Source organism: Myxocyprinus asiaticus, chromosome 33, assembly GCF_019703515.2.
Source record: "Myxocyprinus asiaticus isolate MX2 ecotype Aquarium Trade chromosome 33, UBuf_Myxa_2, whole genome shotgun sequence".
NCBI classification, from domain to species: Eukaryota; Metazoa; Chordata; class Actinopteri; order Cypriniformes; family Catostomidae; genus Myxocyprinus; species Myxocyprinus asiaticus.
The window spans coordinates 16,520,849-16,539,070 of record NC_059376.1 but is presented as its reverse complement, the minus strand read 5'-3'; the positions used below and the strand labels follow the sequence as shown (position 1 = coordinate 16,539,070).

Below are 18,222 nucleotides of genomic sequence, written 5' to 3'. Positions count from 1 at the left end.
AGTGTTTGTCAGCACTCTGGAACAGAAATCTCAGATCTCAAATATTATAGAAATATAAGTTTTAATGTTTTAAAAATCATAAAAAGCTTTTATTCTTTTACTGTATTCACCTGCATTGTCACCCAATAGGTGAAAACACAAGAATTGAGTCCTGACGTCCCCTACGTAGGGCATCAAAGAAATAAATGCCTCTTTTATAAAGGAAAATCATATCCTGCACTCATTTTTTTTTTTTCTTGAGATGTGTATTAAAGAGCACCTATTATGGTTTTTAAACATGACTAATTTTGTTTTAAAGGTCTCATACAATAGATTTACATGCATCCAAGGTCAAAAAACACTTTAATTTGCTCATAATTTAAATTGCAGCATTACCTTTTTTCCCCAGTGACAAAAACAACTCGTTCAATGATCTGTCCTAAAGGATTCATTCTAAACACCTCCTTTCAGAGAGCCTACTCTGCTCTGATTGGTCAGATGTCCCAGTCTGTTGTGATTGGTGTAGTGTTTGAGGGCGGGTCAAAGCTGTTCGCGAGCAGCCAGTGAAGACCAGAGGCGGGTTTTTTGTTACCAAATTACGTAGGTTAGTACAGGAAATAAGTCTGGAATTACTAACGACTCATTTCAGGTGTTCAGAATCGGTTCTTTGTTTTGGGAGTCAATAACTCCATTTGTCGTGCACTTTGATTTTTGAAACTTTGCAGACTTTTATACATTCACAAACAGCTATATATCACACTACATGAAAGGTAATATTTGGAAAAACCCTAATAGGTGCTCTTTGATATCTCAAGAAATTACATTTTAATAATAAGTACAAAATAATACGCCTAATGTTCATCTTTCCCTAAAATGTGCTGAATTGGGATGTCAGGCATTTTTAAATTGCAAGAAAAAGAAGTTGTCGAGGCCGAACCCCAAAACATTTGGTATCTTTGAAAAGCCCAGAGAGTCCTAGATTTACAACTACGGCATGTATGGTCTCAGAAAAATATGAAAATGGACAAAAATGAACGGCTGTGTCTCAGCCATTGATTAAAGTCGCTTTTTTGTATTCTGTTCAATAATTTACTCATCTGCCCCAAAAAATGTCTTTAAAATATCTTTCTTTGGGGACTTTTCTCAGCAAATAATGCTAAATATGCTTATTTGTAATGAAATCAATTAATTAATCAGCATATAGTATTTATTTAAATCTCTTATGCAATTAATTTTTTTTAATCAATTGAAAACTCTACTTTAATACTAATACACTATAAAAAGCACACCTAGTAGAACAATTTGTATTTCAAAAACTCATATTTCTTAGACTGGAAATGTGCTGTGAAGGGAGCACACATTGGAGTTGCCGCTGAGAGCAGAATGTTTAGTCTCTGTGATTGTACGAAATCTGACAGTAAGGGAAATGAATGTCACTCATTGGCTGGTTGCCAAGAAACATGAAGTGAGCTTGATGTGACTGTAATTGAAACGGACACCTGGTCGCAACAAAAATAAACAATTAAAATTACTCATATTATTCTTTTACGCCTGCGGCAGTGGCAAACTGAAAAGACTGCATATTTAGTTTCCTACATTTTGGTAACCTTTAGAAGCCATCCCTGCTGAAAAACACTACGTAAACCAGTCTGAGATGGTTTGCTGGTTTGATCTGGTCTCCCAGACTGATTTTAGAGGGGATTTGGGCACTTTTCAGATTGTCAAGTTGATAAGTAACAGTTTGGCAGGCTGGACCCAGCTAGAGTAGACCATCTTAAACTAGATAAGACCAGCAAACCATCTTAAGCTTTTTTTTTTTTTTAAGGGATTTGTAGGAAACACAATTATGCATTTGTTTAAGCTGAACCTTTTGACAACATACATCACTCAAAATCCAAAAATAATTGTTTTTATAACTATTTGTCCTCTCCCTCACATAAAGCAGATCTGAAGCGGGTTTAACAGGGCAGACTAATCATTTTTTCTCTCAAAAGCACCTCCCCAGCTTAGACTTTTTATCTAAATTGACTCCTAAAGCACCTTCAAAGAATTTCTACAGCATCTCATCAAAGCACGCTGTCTTTTCATGGCCTGGCCTATTGCTATTTAATCACAGAGATCCCATAAATGTCACTGCTTTAAGGCAGAGCGAAATGTCTTGTGAGTTAACTAAAATGAGGTACCAAGCTTAAAAGACCCACTGCATGTCAAAATAAAGCCATTGGGCTCTCGTATACAGCACAAAGCCAGGGGGGATTGGACCTGGAGATATATTTGGCGAATAAATTGAATTTGGGCCCAAACAAAGAAGAGAGATGGCACCTGCTACCACTGATACGAAAATTGAGGAAGACTGTCAGTAGGATTTTATGAAAAGATATCAACCTCAGTGCGTGTGTGCGTGTTCTTGTCAAAGCACATATGAATATTCCTTTGATCTCTGTCCTTCTGGTAGTGTAATTTGCGTGACTCATCCTATTTCCATTTTAAATTGTGCATTGTTTCCATGTTGCCCAAATCATTTAGAAACATCATGCAAATGATCTGTGGTGCTGAGTGCATTTCAAGGGGATGTCTGTTTCTGCTTGTCTATGTTTATATGTTATTGATCCTGTTACTGAAATTGGGTTAAAATGAAGCACCCAGACATAATTATGGTGCTGTATAGAGGACTGTGGAAAAGTTTAGTGTGGGCTACTCTGCTCTCTTTTTAAAGGAGCTACACTAATTTCTATTTTATTTTATTTTTTAATGAACGTGTTTAATTCGCTCTTGTGATAGTGCATTAGAGAAAGCTCTTTACATTAAAAAGTAACGCACATCACCTTTAACTTTCCAATAATATCTATTATATTGTCTATTACTTTGCTAAAGTAATCTTATTCTCTTCAGAGCAGAGGATAACGTTTTGATGAGCCTAATCTTCAAATGCAAAAAGAACAATTAAATCAACCAAATCAGGATATTGCAACTACTGTACATTGAAATTATCTCTATATTGACTGTTCAAAGAACATGAGGTTTATTCTGGTTGAGTAGAAATGCAGTCATTCTGTCTGTTGCAAGCATCATTGGAAACCAAAAATATGAAAACAGCAGCACACCCACAGCAGGGATTCAGTGTTCAGTGGAGTTTGGCAGAACAGCAGTGAACTCTGACTGTGAGACTTCTGAGACAGAATACACAGATTTATTTTTGAAAGGAACCTAGTCTTCAGGAGATTTTATCAGATGTTAAAAGAATGTGTTAAACTCGCCTTATAAATGAGCTATTTTTCTTTCTTTCTTTTTTTTTTTTTGCAATGCAACTTTGGCTTTTATGGTGAAAAACTGAGCTTTTGAAGTTTGTGTTTATACTTCGGTCTGATTATTTGAGTCATTTTGCTTGAATTATTTGAATTATAGTATACGTTTAAATCAGCATTTTAAATGCACTTTTGAGATAATGTATTGCTAATGTATTGTTGAGAGCAACACATCAGTATTCTAAAGGACAAACGATCAAGATTGCTGACTGATTTGCCTGTGCATATTGACTAAACTTAAAACGTAGCCCCTTCATATCTAAAAAAAAAAAAAAAAAAAAAAAAAAAAATTAAGATGATTTGAAAATTCTCATTGTGCATACTCAAATTAGACATATAAAGTGGAATGGAAAAGGCTAGAAATTAAACAGTTTGTCTTTTTCTTTGATGTTATTTTGAAATGTATTATCATTAAACAATGATCTACACAGGAGCGCCAATAAAATTAATAATAATAAAAAAACATTCTACTTTAATACACTAATTCCTACTATTACAATTATTTGGACAGGTCTGTGGCAAACTGCATGAGTCAATCATTTCAAAGTGATTGCATGATTTTGCACTACCCAAGCCCAGAAGAAAGAAGCATTTAATGTAAATCTATCTATCTGTCTATCTTTCTGTCTGTCTGTCTGTCTATCTATCTACCTACAGTTGAAGTCAGAAGTTTACATACACTTAGTCATTAAAACTCATTTTTTAACCACTCCACATATTTCATATTAGCAAACCATAGTTTTGGCAAGTCATTTAGGACATCTACTTTGTGCATGACATGAGTAAATTTTCCAACAATTGTTTACAGATCGATTGTCTTACTTTTAATTGACTATATCACAATTCCAGTGGGTCAGAAGTTTACTGTGCCTTTAAGCAGCTTGGAAAAGTCCAGAAAATGATGTGAAGCCTTTAGACCATTAGCCAATTATCTTCTGATAGGCTAATTGGAGTCAATTGGAGGTGTACTTGTGGATGTATTTTAAGGCCTAATTTCAACCTTGCTTGACATCTTGGGAAAATCAAAAGAAATCAGCCAAGACCTCAGAAAAAAAATTGTGGACCTCCACAAGTCTGGTTCATCCTTGGAAGCAATTTACAAATGCCTGAAGGTATCACGTTTATCTGTACAAACAATAGTATTCAAGTATAAACACCAGACATAGTTGAAAAAAAATATTGCTATCAAAGGCTGTATACGGAGTAAAGATGGAAATTAGGTGCATTTCAAACTGTTCGGAGACCAGTGCAGTCAGAAAACACATTGGAGGTTAAGTCATTCACTAATTAGGGAGCAAGCGAGTATCCGATAGCTTTCATATGCATCCAAGTGCATTTACTTCGAACTTCTGGTCAAAAGTTACGTTTCAGGCTGCAGATGATGTTTGCACAACTCAACGTGGTTGGCAGACATGGGACAATGGTATTCAGTACTTAGATTCAGAATTTACAATGGAAATGTTTTTTTTTTTGTTTTTTTTTCCTTTTACACCCAATTTGGAATGCCCAATTCCCAGTGCGCTTTTTTTTTTTTAAGTCCTCGTGGTCGCATAGTGATTCGCCTCAATCCGGGTGGCTGAGGATGAATCCCAGTTGCCTCCACATCTGAGACCATCAAGTCTACATATATTCAAGTATAAACACCATTTGACAACGCAGCCATCATACCGATCAGGAATGAAACGCATTCTGTGTCCTAGACATGAACGTAGTTTGGTGCAAAAAGTGCAAATCAATCCCAGAACAACAGCAAAGGACCTTGTGAATATGCTGGAGGAAACAGGTAGACAAATATGTATATCTACAGTAAAACAAGTCCTATATCGACATAACCTGAAAGGCTGCTCAACAAGGAAGAAGCCACTACTCCAAAACCACCATAAAAAAGCCAGACTACAGTTTGCAAGTGGACATGGGGACAAAGATCTTACTTTTTGGATAAATTTCCTCTGGCCTGATGATCATCGTTATGTTTGGAGGAAAAAGGGTGAGGCTTGCAAGCCGAAAACACAGTCCAACCCTGAAGCATGGGGGGTGGCAGAATCATGTTGTGGGGGTACTTTGCTTTAGGAGGGACTGGTGCACTTCACAAAATAGATGGCATCATGAGGAAGGAAAATTATGTGGATATATTGAAGCAACATCTCAAGACATCAGCCAGGAAGTTAAAACTCAGTTGCAAATGGGTCTTCCAAATAGACAATGACCCCAAGCATACCTCCAAAGTTGTGGAAAAATGCCTTAAGGACAACAAAGACAAGGTATTGGAGTGGCCATCACAAAGCCTTGACCTCAATCCGATTTGTGGGCAGAACTCAAAAAGCATGTGCGAGCAAGGAGGCCTACAAACCTGACTCAGTTACACCAGTTCTGTCTGGAGGAATGGGCCAAATTCCAGTAACTTATTGTGTGAAGCTTGTGGAAGGCTACCCAAAAAGTTTGACCCAAGTTAAACAATTTAAAGGCAATGCTGCCAAATACTAACAAAGTGTATGTAAACTTCTGACCCACTGGGAATGTGATGAAAGAAATAAAAGCTGAAATTAATCATTCTCTCTATTATTATTCTGTCATTTCACATTCTTAAAATAAAGTAATGATTCTAACTGACCTAAGACAGGGACATTTTTCTACGATTAAATGTCAGGAATTGTGAAATACTGAGTTTAAATGTATTTGGATAAGGTGTATGTAAACTTCTGACTTCACTGTATCTATCTATCTACACACACATATATATATCCTACAGGAAGATAAGGACTAGGTGCAGTACTCTAAACAGATGACACAAACAGATTGTTTGGCTACAATATCCAACCTTATGTTTGGTGTAAATAAAAGAAAAACACCATAGTGTAAAGCATGGTGGAAGACACATTATTGTTTGGGGCTGTTTTTCTAATTCAGGGCTGGCCAGCCACTATAGAGTCAAGTATCACCATCAGTCAATACCCCAGGAGCATTTGTTGCCCTCTGATATCTGCAAAAGTGGTCAATGCCAGTAAGGGGTAAATATGTGCATAAATTATAATTATGACTTATGATTTATTAGTTTGTTTTTAACAAAGGATTGCAAAGGAATCATTTTTATTTAATCAGAATCAATATTGTTAACATTACTGTCAACTACAGGCCTATGTACTTCATGTGCAAATTTGTTAAAACACACCTTTTGATAAGCTTTAGCCTACTTGCTTCCCTAGCACATTGACCTCCTGAGACCCAAGCATGACTGCTGTGTGCATTTTTCATTTCCCTTTTTGATGCAAAACATGCAAAAAGTAGTTTTCCTAAAAATGTATGTCCTCATATGAGGACAGTGGGCCTAAGTTGTGAAATTTAAAGAATACTAAGCTATAGAAAATCATATATTTTTTCAAATTGTTTAATATGTTTCCAGGAGTGTTGGTAATTCATATTTTTAAGACATTACAGCTGATTTTCTGTAAAGCTGCTTTGGAAAAATGTGTATTGGGAAAAAGCACCAAAAAACAAAAACTAAAAAAAAACTACAGTATAAAAATAACATTTATTTGACTTGATTTGACATTTATGTTACAATGTTTTTTTCCTACATCTCAATATTCTCTCTTGCACTGTCAAATAAACAAGTCAAAGCTAGTGCTGAAGCATTTTACAAATTAGAAATTAGCATAATTAATTCTGATTCAAGTAATGGCCAACATCGTCCAATCACTGCCAACCATGTTAAAATAAAATTTTCCATTGTTAAAAGACGCTGGCTACCACCCATGGAGTTCACTGGTTTCGAATCCCAGGGCGTGCTGAGTGACTCCAGCCAGGCCTCCTAAGCAACCAAATTGGCCCAGTTGCTAGGGAGGGTAGAGTCACATGGGGTAACCTCCTTGTGGTTGCTATAATGTGGTTCGTTCTCAGTGGGGCACGTGGTGAGTTGAGCGCGGATGCCGCGGTGGATGGCGTGAAGCCTCCACACGCGCTATGTCTCCGTGGCAACGTGCTCAACAAGCCACGTGATAAGATGTACGTGTTGATGGTCTCAGATGTGGAGGCAACTGGGATTCATCCTCAGCCACCCGGATTGAGGCGAATCACTATGCGACCACGAGGACTTAAAAAAAAAAAGCGCACTGGGAATTGGGCATTCCAAATTGGGTGTAAAAGGAAAAAAAAACAAAAAAAAAACCATTTCCATTGTAAATTCTGAATCTAAGTACTGAATACCATTGTCCCATGTCTGCCAACCACGTTGAGTTGTGCAAACATCATCTGCAGCCTGAAACGTAACTTTTGACCAGAAGTTCGAAGTAAATGCACTTGGATGCATATGAAAGCTATCGGATACTCGCTTGCTCCCTAATTAGTGAATGACTTAACCTCCAATGTGTTTTCTGACTGCACTGGTCTCCGAACAGTTTGAAATGCACCTAATTTCCATCTTTACTCCGTATACAGCCTTTGATAGCAATATTTTTCAGCTTTTAGATGCACTCATTGATTCTCAATGAGAAAATGCACAGTGGATAAAGGATTTCTAATGTGAAAAAGGTCGATTGTCCTCGCAGGAGGTCATCGTGTTTAACGGTGTGCTGTTTCACGATAAATTGCTGACATTTTCAAAATAGAAATCAGATTAATCTAGGGATGTTACTCTTTTGATATAAATAGGTTTCAATGTAAAAACTTAGAGGTTTGTTACCAGTTGTAGTTTTGTTGCCATTTCTCCCAAAGGCAAACTTCACTGAGATTGGCGCCATGCTATGTTTTCACATGACTCTGTGCGTCGAAAGTTTAACCCTTTAATGACAGCCCAGAATGTTCTGAACTGAGAAAAGTTGGTTTAAATTAAATTAAATTATGTGAATTATAGAGAAGCCAAACCACAATGAACGCGCATGAGGACACGTGATCGCACAATGTTAAAATAAAAAATATTAGTCTGAATTTTCAATTATTCAAAAATTTCAACTAGGATTTTGTGATTTTCTTTTGGATAAAGACTGGACATTGATGTACATGCAAGCCCACACAATGACATCCTGCACTCTAACCCCACCACAGCTATCTAATCCTGGGGGCCTCTTTTGCCTCTGTATTTTAAAATGCTGGAACCACAAAGTTATGACAGCACCCTGCTCCTATCCAGCAGGGAGATACTGCTGAATCCCCTACTATAATTTTTCCTGTTTGTTTGGAATCTTTGCAGAATCCTCAGTGTCTAATGACTTTTTCCCTCTTTCAATCATAGCCTTAAAACGACGCTTCAGAAGAAACTCTGCAGTGACTCGGTGGACCTCTCTGGCATCCCTTTGTCAACCCGTGACATACAACATGTGGCGTATTACCTCCAGACCAGTGGGGGTGCTGTGATATCCGTAGATCTCAGTTTCACTGAGCTCCGGGACGAGGGCCTATGTCTACTTCTGCCCTTCTTGGGTGCATTGCCCAAACTCACAACACTGGCTCTCAATGGGAACTGTCTGACTCTTGGCATCCTTAAAGATCTGACTGAAGCCTTCAAAGACTCCAAGAAGTTCACTTGTCTTGCCTGGGTTGACCTGGGCAACAACGTGGACATATTTACCATGCCACAGGTGAAACATGAAGATTCATACAACATCAATTTTAGCCCCCCTATTGTTATTACTAATACGGTAGCCAGTGCCTCTAATTCTGTAAAACAAGGTTGCACTACAAGACTCAGGACTCAGAATTGTTCTGAATACCTAAAAGCTACACACAGTTTAAACAATGTTACAGTAATGTCTTCTAACTATGACATGTTTTCCTGCTTTATGTGAGAAAGAACATTTCAAGTACATTAACATCCTTGGTTGATCCTGAAACAACATTCCTTCAACAAACATTCATAGCCCTAACTCCATCCCTACCCCTAGCCTACCAATGAAATCAAAGAGAAATTATAAGTAGACAAGAATGTTGCTTGTTTCTGAAACCAAAGGCAGCTGACATGATGCCTAGTGAGTGACTGACTTCACAAGCAGTGCATTGTATATGAAAGGAGGCACCTTTTAAGGAAACAAGGCTTCCAGATCATTATAACATAGTCTAATAATCTCAGTTAGTGTTATCGAAGTAGTGTTAAGAGTTATTTAGAGATAAAAAGTTCATATTTAATGACTACAATGCTTATTTATCAGTAGAAATGTAATAAGTTTAAAAAATTTTAATTTCTAATTTTATTTAATTATTTTATCCACTTCTTCAGATGCCATTTTTCATGTAATGCAAACACTGAACTCAGACATGCCTTGATGTCTTCCTACCTCTATACACTGCCTTCAAATGCAGCATTTTTCAGATTTCTGACACTTCCAATGGCCAAGCACCAACCCCAGCCCTAAGCTTAGCCATATCCCAGACCCTAAACCTAAAATTGTAGTGGTTCTTAGGATCGTTGTACCAGGACCCTCAAGAATGTTGATCTAGGAATATTTCCTACTAGGTGAATCACATTAAGCAAGATGGTTATTTGCATTACACAATTTTAATCAGATTTCTATTGGCAGAGAAAGCCAATTAAGACTGAATTGTCTGCATAATTAGTTGACATTTATAGTTCATTATAGTGTCTCCTTTGTTCTCTACAGCCCCTTTTGGTGGCCCTAAGGCGGCGTTGTAGCCTGAAGAGCAGTCTGCCCACCATTTACGAGTACACAGAACGTCAGCCCTATTTCTACCGCATGGAGAGCTCCATTGAAGAACCCAGCCACCATGAAGAAGAGGAGGACGAAGAAGACGAGGAGGAGGAGGACCTGGAGCCATGGAGTATTGGAGAACAGAAAAGTTCAGGTAGTTTTACCTTGCACCATTGTGAGAGGTGAATCGCTTCTGTTGTTACCCAATGATGGGATGAATATAAGAAAGAATGAGAGATCTCTCTTCTCTCTGCACCATTTTCCCCAGTCAACACCTTTCACCTTCTCCCTCTTCCACTGCAGCCCCATGATTTTCCTATTGTGGTTATATGTGAACCAACACCATCACATTCCCAACAGCAGTTGTAACCAGTGGGACGACTAACCATCTGAACACAGCAAATGGTGAAACATGCTGATTCAGAACTTTTCAAAAGCTTCACCATCAACTTACTGTGTTGGCAGATGATGCTCCTTGACACAAGCTGGCGGTTCATTGGAGGGGGCCACAGAGAGGTTTGTAGAAGATGCTTTCTTATGCCTCTATTCTCTCACGAAGAACCAGTGATGGACAGAAGAAATGGTAATGAAAATATCCCAGTGTTTATAGAGTCAGTTGACTGGCTGATACATACCAACGGTGGATTTTAAGCTCCGAGGACCCAGCTTGTAACTAAGGTATGGTTAGCGATTTTTGTGGGGTCTGGTTAGGTTTGGTCGTATTTGTCAGTGTTGAATTTCTGAGGCCATCTTTGCCGCAGCGGACTGGACCTATTGCCACTCTGTGTGTGCTCTACTAATCTCTCAACAAAAGCCATGAAACCAGCTCAACAGACTATACAGCTGAAGCACCATCACGTGACACGGTCAAAACTGCTAGGTCAAGACTTTTGCATTTTCCCCCCTTTCCAAAATGTTCACTTGTGAATACCCACGCATCACTTGTCACCTAGTTGTGAATGATGATACAAAAAGGTAATGCTGTTGAATTGCCAGGGGTTGTTTTTTTGTTGTCTACTAATGGTGAACAAAGCCATAGTATCTTAGAAGACAACAGGTACATTTAAACAAAAATAAGAGTTTACAGAATGTTTAAGCTCATTCTTTTGTGTAAAGTCATAGTATACCTCTTTAAAATACCTCTTAAAAATGTCTTGCTGTGTCAACAAAGACTGTGCTCTGTTGTTTTCATTATTCCCCTCTTTAGGATAAGTTGATCAAGCATTCACTTAAAGAGGACTCTATTACATTGATAGTTCAATAAATTGAGATATGCCTCTTAATTTGGTTACATTTCCATAAATGTATATTTTAAAATCTCATTGCTGAAGCTAGTCTTGATAATCCATGTCTGGTAAACTAAACTAAAACGTATGAAACTTTGTTAAATGTTATTAACATCATTCAAAAAGTAAACTGGCCTGGAAGCTCCTGACTATTCCTAATTGTGGCTAATCGAAATGGGTTTTCAGTGGCAAATTCTTATTTTACCTTTGCCCCCCAATCCTTCCCCCAGTCTTGAATATTTGGTTACATCCTTGCCTTTAACACATAAAATAGTATTTACACATAACTGAATTGTATCTTTAACTTAAACCCTAAAGTGATTTTGCCAGACAGGTCAATAATGACAACAATGTTGAAATGTCTTAGAGTCATTTAATGTTTGCTCCATGGCCTTCGATTACCTGAGCACTTTAGTCAGTATTTTGATCAGGTATGCAACAACAAAGCTTATTGTAGCATTACCATCTTGTACAAAACTGACATTTTTCCATCATTTTGAAACTAAAAGGAGCTAAACAAATAGTTACTGTACTGCCAGCACTTAGTTGTAAACATTATTTATGTGGCTTTTTTTTTTTTTAAATGTGTCAAATCTTGGTGTATTTGTTTAATGTTGTCTCAGTGTTGTTGTTGACTACTGTAGGCTGTTATATTAAGTATATTCTAATATCCCACAACATGCACTGCCAAATATGTATCTCCACAGGGCCTCAATAAATTATATTCAGATTATATGTGAAATAACCTCTTGTTAATTCTTATGTTGTGAAACTAAAACGTTGCTAAATAGTTCCCTATATTAAAGTAGTTTGAACTATTTTTCATTTAAAATTTCAATCGAGTGGCTTATCGTAAAAGTAGAACTATTTGCATAGATATTTGCATTTGTTGTTATGGCCCTGTGATCATTTCAGTTACTACCCTTGCGTCTGCTTATACAGATGTTTAACCTGCATAATGACGTTCTTGTTATTCATATAAACCAATACAAGGTCTCAATACCCAGAATGTTAACATTATACACAGAGGCAAACACTTGCACTCAGCGGCAGCTTACGTTGTCATGTTGTTTATGTGTAAGTTTGTATGAGTTATCTCTGTCTGTCATATACTGTGTCTTTTGAACCTGTGCTTCAAGCATCATGTATTAAACAGTACTTTGTAAGACTGTTCAACGATTCTGTAATAAAAGTTTATTAAGAATCTCTAGGGTGTGGTAAAATAATAGTTGTGTGTTTATTTCCTAGAGATGGGAGATCAGCATGAAAGTGTTTGATGGTTGAAAGTGCCAGTAGGAGGTGGTCATGTGCCCATCTGTTGAGTGATGTGCACAGAGGAGACACAGAGGACTTTTTTATATAATGGGGGTGCATGGTGCTTGAACCTCCAATAGCTTGAGGGAATATTACACACATACACACACAATTCTTTAAGGTTTAAGGAATAGTTTTTCTTCGTTGAATTGTCATTTTTGCGTGAACTACTCCTTTAAAACAGCCCCACTTGTTCACTGTGGCAGAATTCTAACGTTCATGAGGACATCTATCCGGATGCATAAAACACGACACTGATGCCCAGCTCCAATCAAATATAAAGTGGAGCTTGTATGGTTCTTGTCTGTGTGTTTATGTGATTGTGGGTATAAGAGTGTATATTAAACATCTGTAAACAGATTTTTAACAGTGTGTACACTTGATTTTGTCACATTGATCTTAAACAAGATGCACATACTCTTCTTGTCTGTTACATTTGCTTGTGTAAACGGGACTATGTAACAGCTTTGGAGACAGTCCGGGTTGAGGTGTTGAGAATAATGCGTGTCATGGTCTGTGTTGATGTGACAAGCATACAGACCCATAGTACTGCAGAAGAATTTCTGCCAAGGTCCTTGTCTGCCACCCCATGGCTAAACAAACCATAATAAAAAGAAAAGGGAGAAAGGTTTGGAGGTCGGTCCGGGTGATGATCCCAACCAAGTCCCCTCTCTCGTTCTTGATTTCCTATTGCTCCTGTTCTTGATTGTCTATCAATAAAAAATTGGAAAAAAGCCATGCTCACCGGAAGTCTCATTTCTACAGTTGAGGCTGTTTATTATGGATTGGATAACACAAAACCTCAGTTTTAGAAGATGGATATTGTGTGCCAACTGTAAATTATTTTCTGCTATGAATGTAGTGTTTCTGTGAGTAATAAAAGGTTTCTGTATACTATTCATGGCTTAAAGGGATAGTTCCAAAAATGAAATTCTCTCATCATTTATGCACCCTCATGCAATCCCAGTCTTTCTTCTGCTGAACTCAAACACATTTTTTTTAAAGAATATCTCAGCTCTGTAGGTACTTACAGTGCAGAATTATGAAGCTCCAAAATGCACATAAAGTCAGCATAAAAGTAATCCATACAAATTCATAGAGGTCTGCAAACCGACCTGGGCCCGACGGGACCCGAGAACCTGACGGGTTTCAGGCCGACTTCGGGTTCGGGTTTGTATGAATATAAAAATAAACAGGCTTACTAAACTTGTTTCGCACATGCGCTCTCACTCACAGACACATGTGAATGGACGAGTTAGGGGCCGTTCACACCAAACATGTTTTTGCACTCGTCTGTTCTGTTTTTCCATTGTTATCCTACGTAAACACATGCTGGACGACATGCTTTGACATTTGCACCACGTCTTGCGCAGGACCGGCATATTTTAAACACCGTGTCAAGTTAAAAAGAACTTCTGAATTTTCAAAAACACATGTTGAGACACCTGCGCTCTGTTTCATTCTTTGCGCTGCGTCTAGATTGTTTTTTTAGCACAGTTGTCACAAAGATTCAACAATCTGAACAAGTTCAGGCTGTAAAGAGAGGACTGTTGCATTGTTTAATATTATTCCAGACTGTTCTGCACCAAGTGAAGTTTCAGCAAATACATGGTAAATCAATGCTTCTTTCCATTCTGCTCTAGTGTACTGAGGGGCTGCTGTGCCTTGTTAAAACTGTTTACTGTTTCAGTACTGTTACGAATGTTGCCTATATGCTTACATAAAATACAGCCTATTGCAACAGTACGTGCTAAGAAAAGAAATTAGATAGTAAGTGATTTCGGGTCGGGCCTCACGGTCTAGGGTACGTGTCGGGTTTCATTTTAAGGCCCATGCAGACCTCTACGTAGTTAAGTTAAACCTATATCTTCAAAAGCAATATTACAGGTGTAGGTGAGGGGGGAAAAAAAACTATATTTAAGACCTTTGTTATTATAAATTCTCCTCCCTGCCCAGTAGGTGGCGATATGCACAAATAATGTGAAAAAGAACAAAGTGACAGTGGAGATTGGTAGTAAAAAAGGACTGAAATATTGATCTGTTTCTCACCCAAACCTATCGCATCACTTCTGAAGAAACAAATTAAACCACTGGAGTCATATGGATTAATTTAATGCTGCATTTATGCGCTTTTTGGAGATTCAAAGTTCTGGCCATCATTTACTTGCATTGTATGGACCTACAGAGCTGAAATATTCTTCTAAAAATCCCTGTTTGTGTTCAGCAGAAGAAAGAAAGTCAAACACATGAGTAAATGATGAGAAAGTTTTAATTTTTGGGTGAACTATCCCTTTAAGCTCTGAATAACACAGGTACTTTTTTTTGTTTGCTGTTTGTTTAGTTTTTTTTATATACTAACAAGGAAACACTTTATTATTTTCATTCATTATGTTCAGTGTTTAAGTTTCCCATGTTGTTTTATGCCCAGCCATGGACCTGACGAGGCTCTCTGTGCTGTCAAAGTGAGCCGTGGCCTTTTTATCGTAGCGCACAAAATGTCAGAGCACAGTCAGGCAGTGGTAACCCCACCAGGCTGAACTTTGAAGGCTAAGAAATTACGTCGCCACTTGTCTGGATACTTGGTACATTTGGTACTGAGGTTTTCCCCCCTCTTACAACACTCTAACAACAACAACAAAAAAACTGTGTGAATGATTGGCTGGGTCAGGCTATAGCTGTTAAACATTAGGACAGGGAAGGTGATTGCTGCAGGCTGAGAGATGGAAGAGATGGACATCAAGCTTATTGCTTTGTTCTTTACAAAGACTCTCTTCTTCTGAATCCATTTCTGCCCCTGTCAATCAGCGAATGTGGAATAAATAAACTTAAGACATAAAAAAACATACTCTTGACATCAGACAAAAGCAACAACTAAACGTCCTGACCATGTTGTATATGATATTGAGCACATTTTTAGTGATTATACAGAGAGCTTTGTGATGTTGTACAATTTTGCCATCTAGTGGACAAAAATACATTATAAGAGCCTTTGTTTAGGCGTAGGCTATATAAGAAACAGAAATGCTTCGAAGTAATATTCGTTTCAGTGAAGTTCCTAAGCAAATCTCAACAAGGTATGATCAATGAAACTATTAAAATGTCAAAAGCCTGACTGAGGATCAGTGAATAACAATAACAGCAGATAACTGGCAGATAGGCTCAATTGCAGCTTTAATAAACAAGAAAAGGGACTGAAGTACTGGTTTTCCTATTATGTAACTTTCCCGAATCATGAACAACATTCGTTTGAGTTTTTAAGGTGGCATGTTGTTTGGATAAAGGAGCAACGGTTAAGAAGAAGAGTTGGTAAGCACAACACTGCGGTTTTAGCCACAGTGGCTACGTTTACATGCAACCAAATAATCAGTTTATAATCTGACTGATAGCTCAATCGGATTGAAAAACCTTCATGTAAACACACAAATGATCCGACTGAGCTGGATCTGAATGAAATTTTAAATCCGAATGAAGGGGTGGTGTAGATCTAAAATAATCAGATTAAAAGACAAATATTAACCATGTAAATGTCTGAATCCGATTACTTTCTCAATCGTATTCTAAAATACCTTTTGCTCATGTGCAGAGATGTGGTGTATGTATGTTAATACATGATACTCTTCGCGGGAACCTAATTTATACAAAGCAATGACAAAACGCATTATTAAGGGTAGCCTATACGGGCTCGCACTAAATATTCTGCTGGTCCATATATGTTCTTTTATGACATCACATAAAGCAAAAAAGTACGCCTATGTCATTCTTAATATGGACTTTAAGCAGCAGGTGTGACTATATGGCGTTCTGTGTTCCATTGCTATGTTTACTCACTTCCTGACATCGAAACCATAATTTCTAAAGCATCAAGTTGGCCGATGGGGCCTGGCTCGCAGTCGGCATTCGATTTATCCTAATGGTGCATAGGTCTGGAGTTTGTGCAGGCCAGTCAAGTTCTTTCACTCCAGACACAGTAAACCATTTCTTTATGGACCTCACTTTGTGCATAGAGGCACTGTCAAGCTGAAACCGAAAAGGGCCCTCCAAAAATTGTTGCCACAAAGTTGGAATCTCATTATATTTCATAGCATTAAGATTTGTCTTCCCTGGAATAAGGGTGTCCACACATATGTAGTGCAGGTCCCCCACTGTCAAAAATGTTAAGGCCTCTACTCGAAACTAGGAGTGTCAACGGATTAAAATAATTCATCACAATTTTGTCATTCATAAGTTTCTGGAACTGTCAGCTTATAAATTGCAGGCATTTGTCTTGATTTTTAAGCATTTTTTATCAAGCTTATTTTAAAATAAACTATTTATAATAATTGTGAGTCCTCTTGCGGCCCCCTTGAAAGTTTGCTGAGGCCCCCTAGTGTGCCGCAGCCCCCTTGTTGAGAACCACTGATGTAGAGTACAATCTAACCAGACCAAGTGAACACATGCAGTTACTACATTGTTTTAATGTAATCTTATGTGTGTATGATTCTCAGAATGTGCCTACCTGTAATAAATTTGAAGGCAGGCTCCGCCTCAGATCCCATCATTTTGATCTTGCTGAAGATGGGGAACACCATAGTTGGATTTCACAAAAGCCTCAATTTCTCGACTCGTACCTGATTCGGTGTCGCCATATTGTGCTCAAGGAAAGGCGAGCATGTTAAAATGAGACGTGCTGAGCTCTCAGTGAAGTTCTTGCAGAGCTCGATAATTCAGCTCTGTTAACTTGCTTCCACTCGCCATGTTTACAACCAGAGAGACCTATTACCAGAGACAGCGAGCCGTCAAATGAAAACACCTCTACATGTGACATTTTTCAAAAGACTAAAAATGACAAGTTGACTATTTAAAAGTTTTCTGCACACGAACTTGAATAACTTACTTTTCCCCTGTATTTCTCCAGTGAGATGGTCCTCCCTCTTGCGTCCATAACTTCATACGTGTAGAAGTTTTTCTGTTTTCGGGACGTTTGATAGTTTACTCTGCAGTAGATACAGGGAGCCCACGCACACGGCAACACTTAATAAGACTATGAAAAGTCGAGCTCTTGAAGCAGATGATTTGGTGGAGTATCCCCCAAGCGCCACCATGTTGAAGGAATGAATATATGAAGAAAAACCCAGAGATTACACATCGGTTGAAGGCATCAAGGCATCAAGGCATCATGTTACACAAGAGAGTAAAAAGGTGGAGCAACTGAAGTCTACTTGCCATAACGTTAGGGATACGTGTTTATACTGAAAACCAATTTGGTTTTAAGCAACATGTGGTAGAACAGCTACTTTTATTACATTGTTATTACATTATAATGTATTACAGCAACCTTACTAAATGTAATCCTGATTTAATCCTGATTAAAACCATGAACCTGTACAAACCCTTCATAAACATTTGCAATGGTAACACAAGTTACAGCCAAAATACCGTATTTACTCCAGTTATCATTACTACAACAAAAATTTGGTTACGTCCCAACATAAAGGTACTCTGGCAACAGACAGTGTGGTGATGGTAGAAGGTAATGCCTCAATATATACACTGCGTGCCCAATTATAAGGCAAGTGAGTATTCTGATCTTATCATTATTTCCATGCACATTTTCCAACTCCAAACCATATAAACTTGAATTCTTTTTGGATTCAATAATTTTCAGGTGGTATGCATTTATGTAATGAGGGAGGGTGTGGCGAAAGTGACTAACACCTTATA

General features: G+C 37.9%; 1 protein-coding gene and 1 pseudogene across 2 annotated transcripts in view; one reads left to right on the top strand and one right to left on the bottom strand.

Annotated features, from left to right (window-relative positions):
* The window catches only part of LOC127424626 (leucine-rich repeat-containing protein 75B-like), a 42,015-nt gene extending 29,673 nt beyond the window's left edge, over positions 1-12,342 (top strand). The window contains exons 4-6 of one of the 2 annotated variants that reach the window (XM_051669981.1): positions 8,512-8,857; positions 9,875-10,076; positions 10,388-12,342. In XM_051669981.1, the coding sequence (XP_051525941.1) occupies positions 8,512-8,857; positions 9,875-10,076; positions 10,388-10,401 (562 nt within the window). In that variant the 3' untranslated portion in view covers positions 10,402-12,342. Of the gene's footprint in view, positions 1-8,511; positions 8,858-9,874 lie in introns of both variants that reach the window. The other variant, XM_051669980.1, reaches the window with a different exon arrangement.
* Positions 12,343-16,985: 4,643 nt separating this feature from the next.
* On the bottom strand, positions 16,986-17,661 carry LOC127424594 (probable glutathione peroxidase 8; annotated as a pseudogene).
* Between the last annotated feature and the right edge of the window lie 561 nt (positions 17,662-18,222).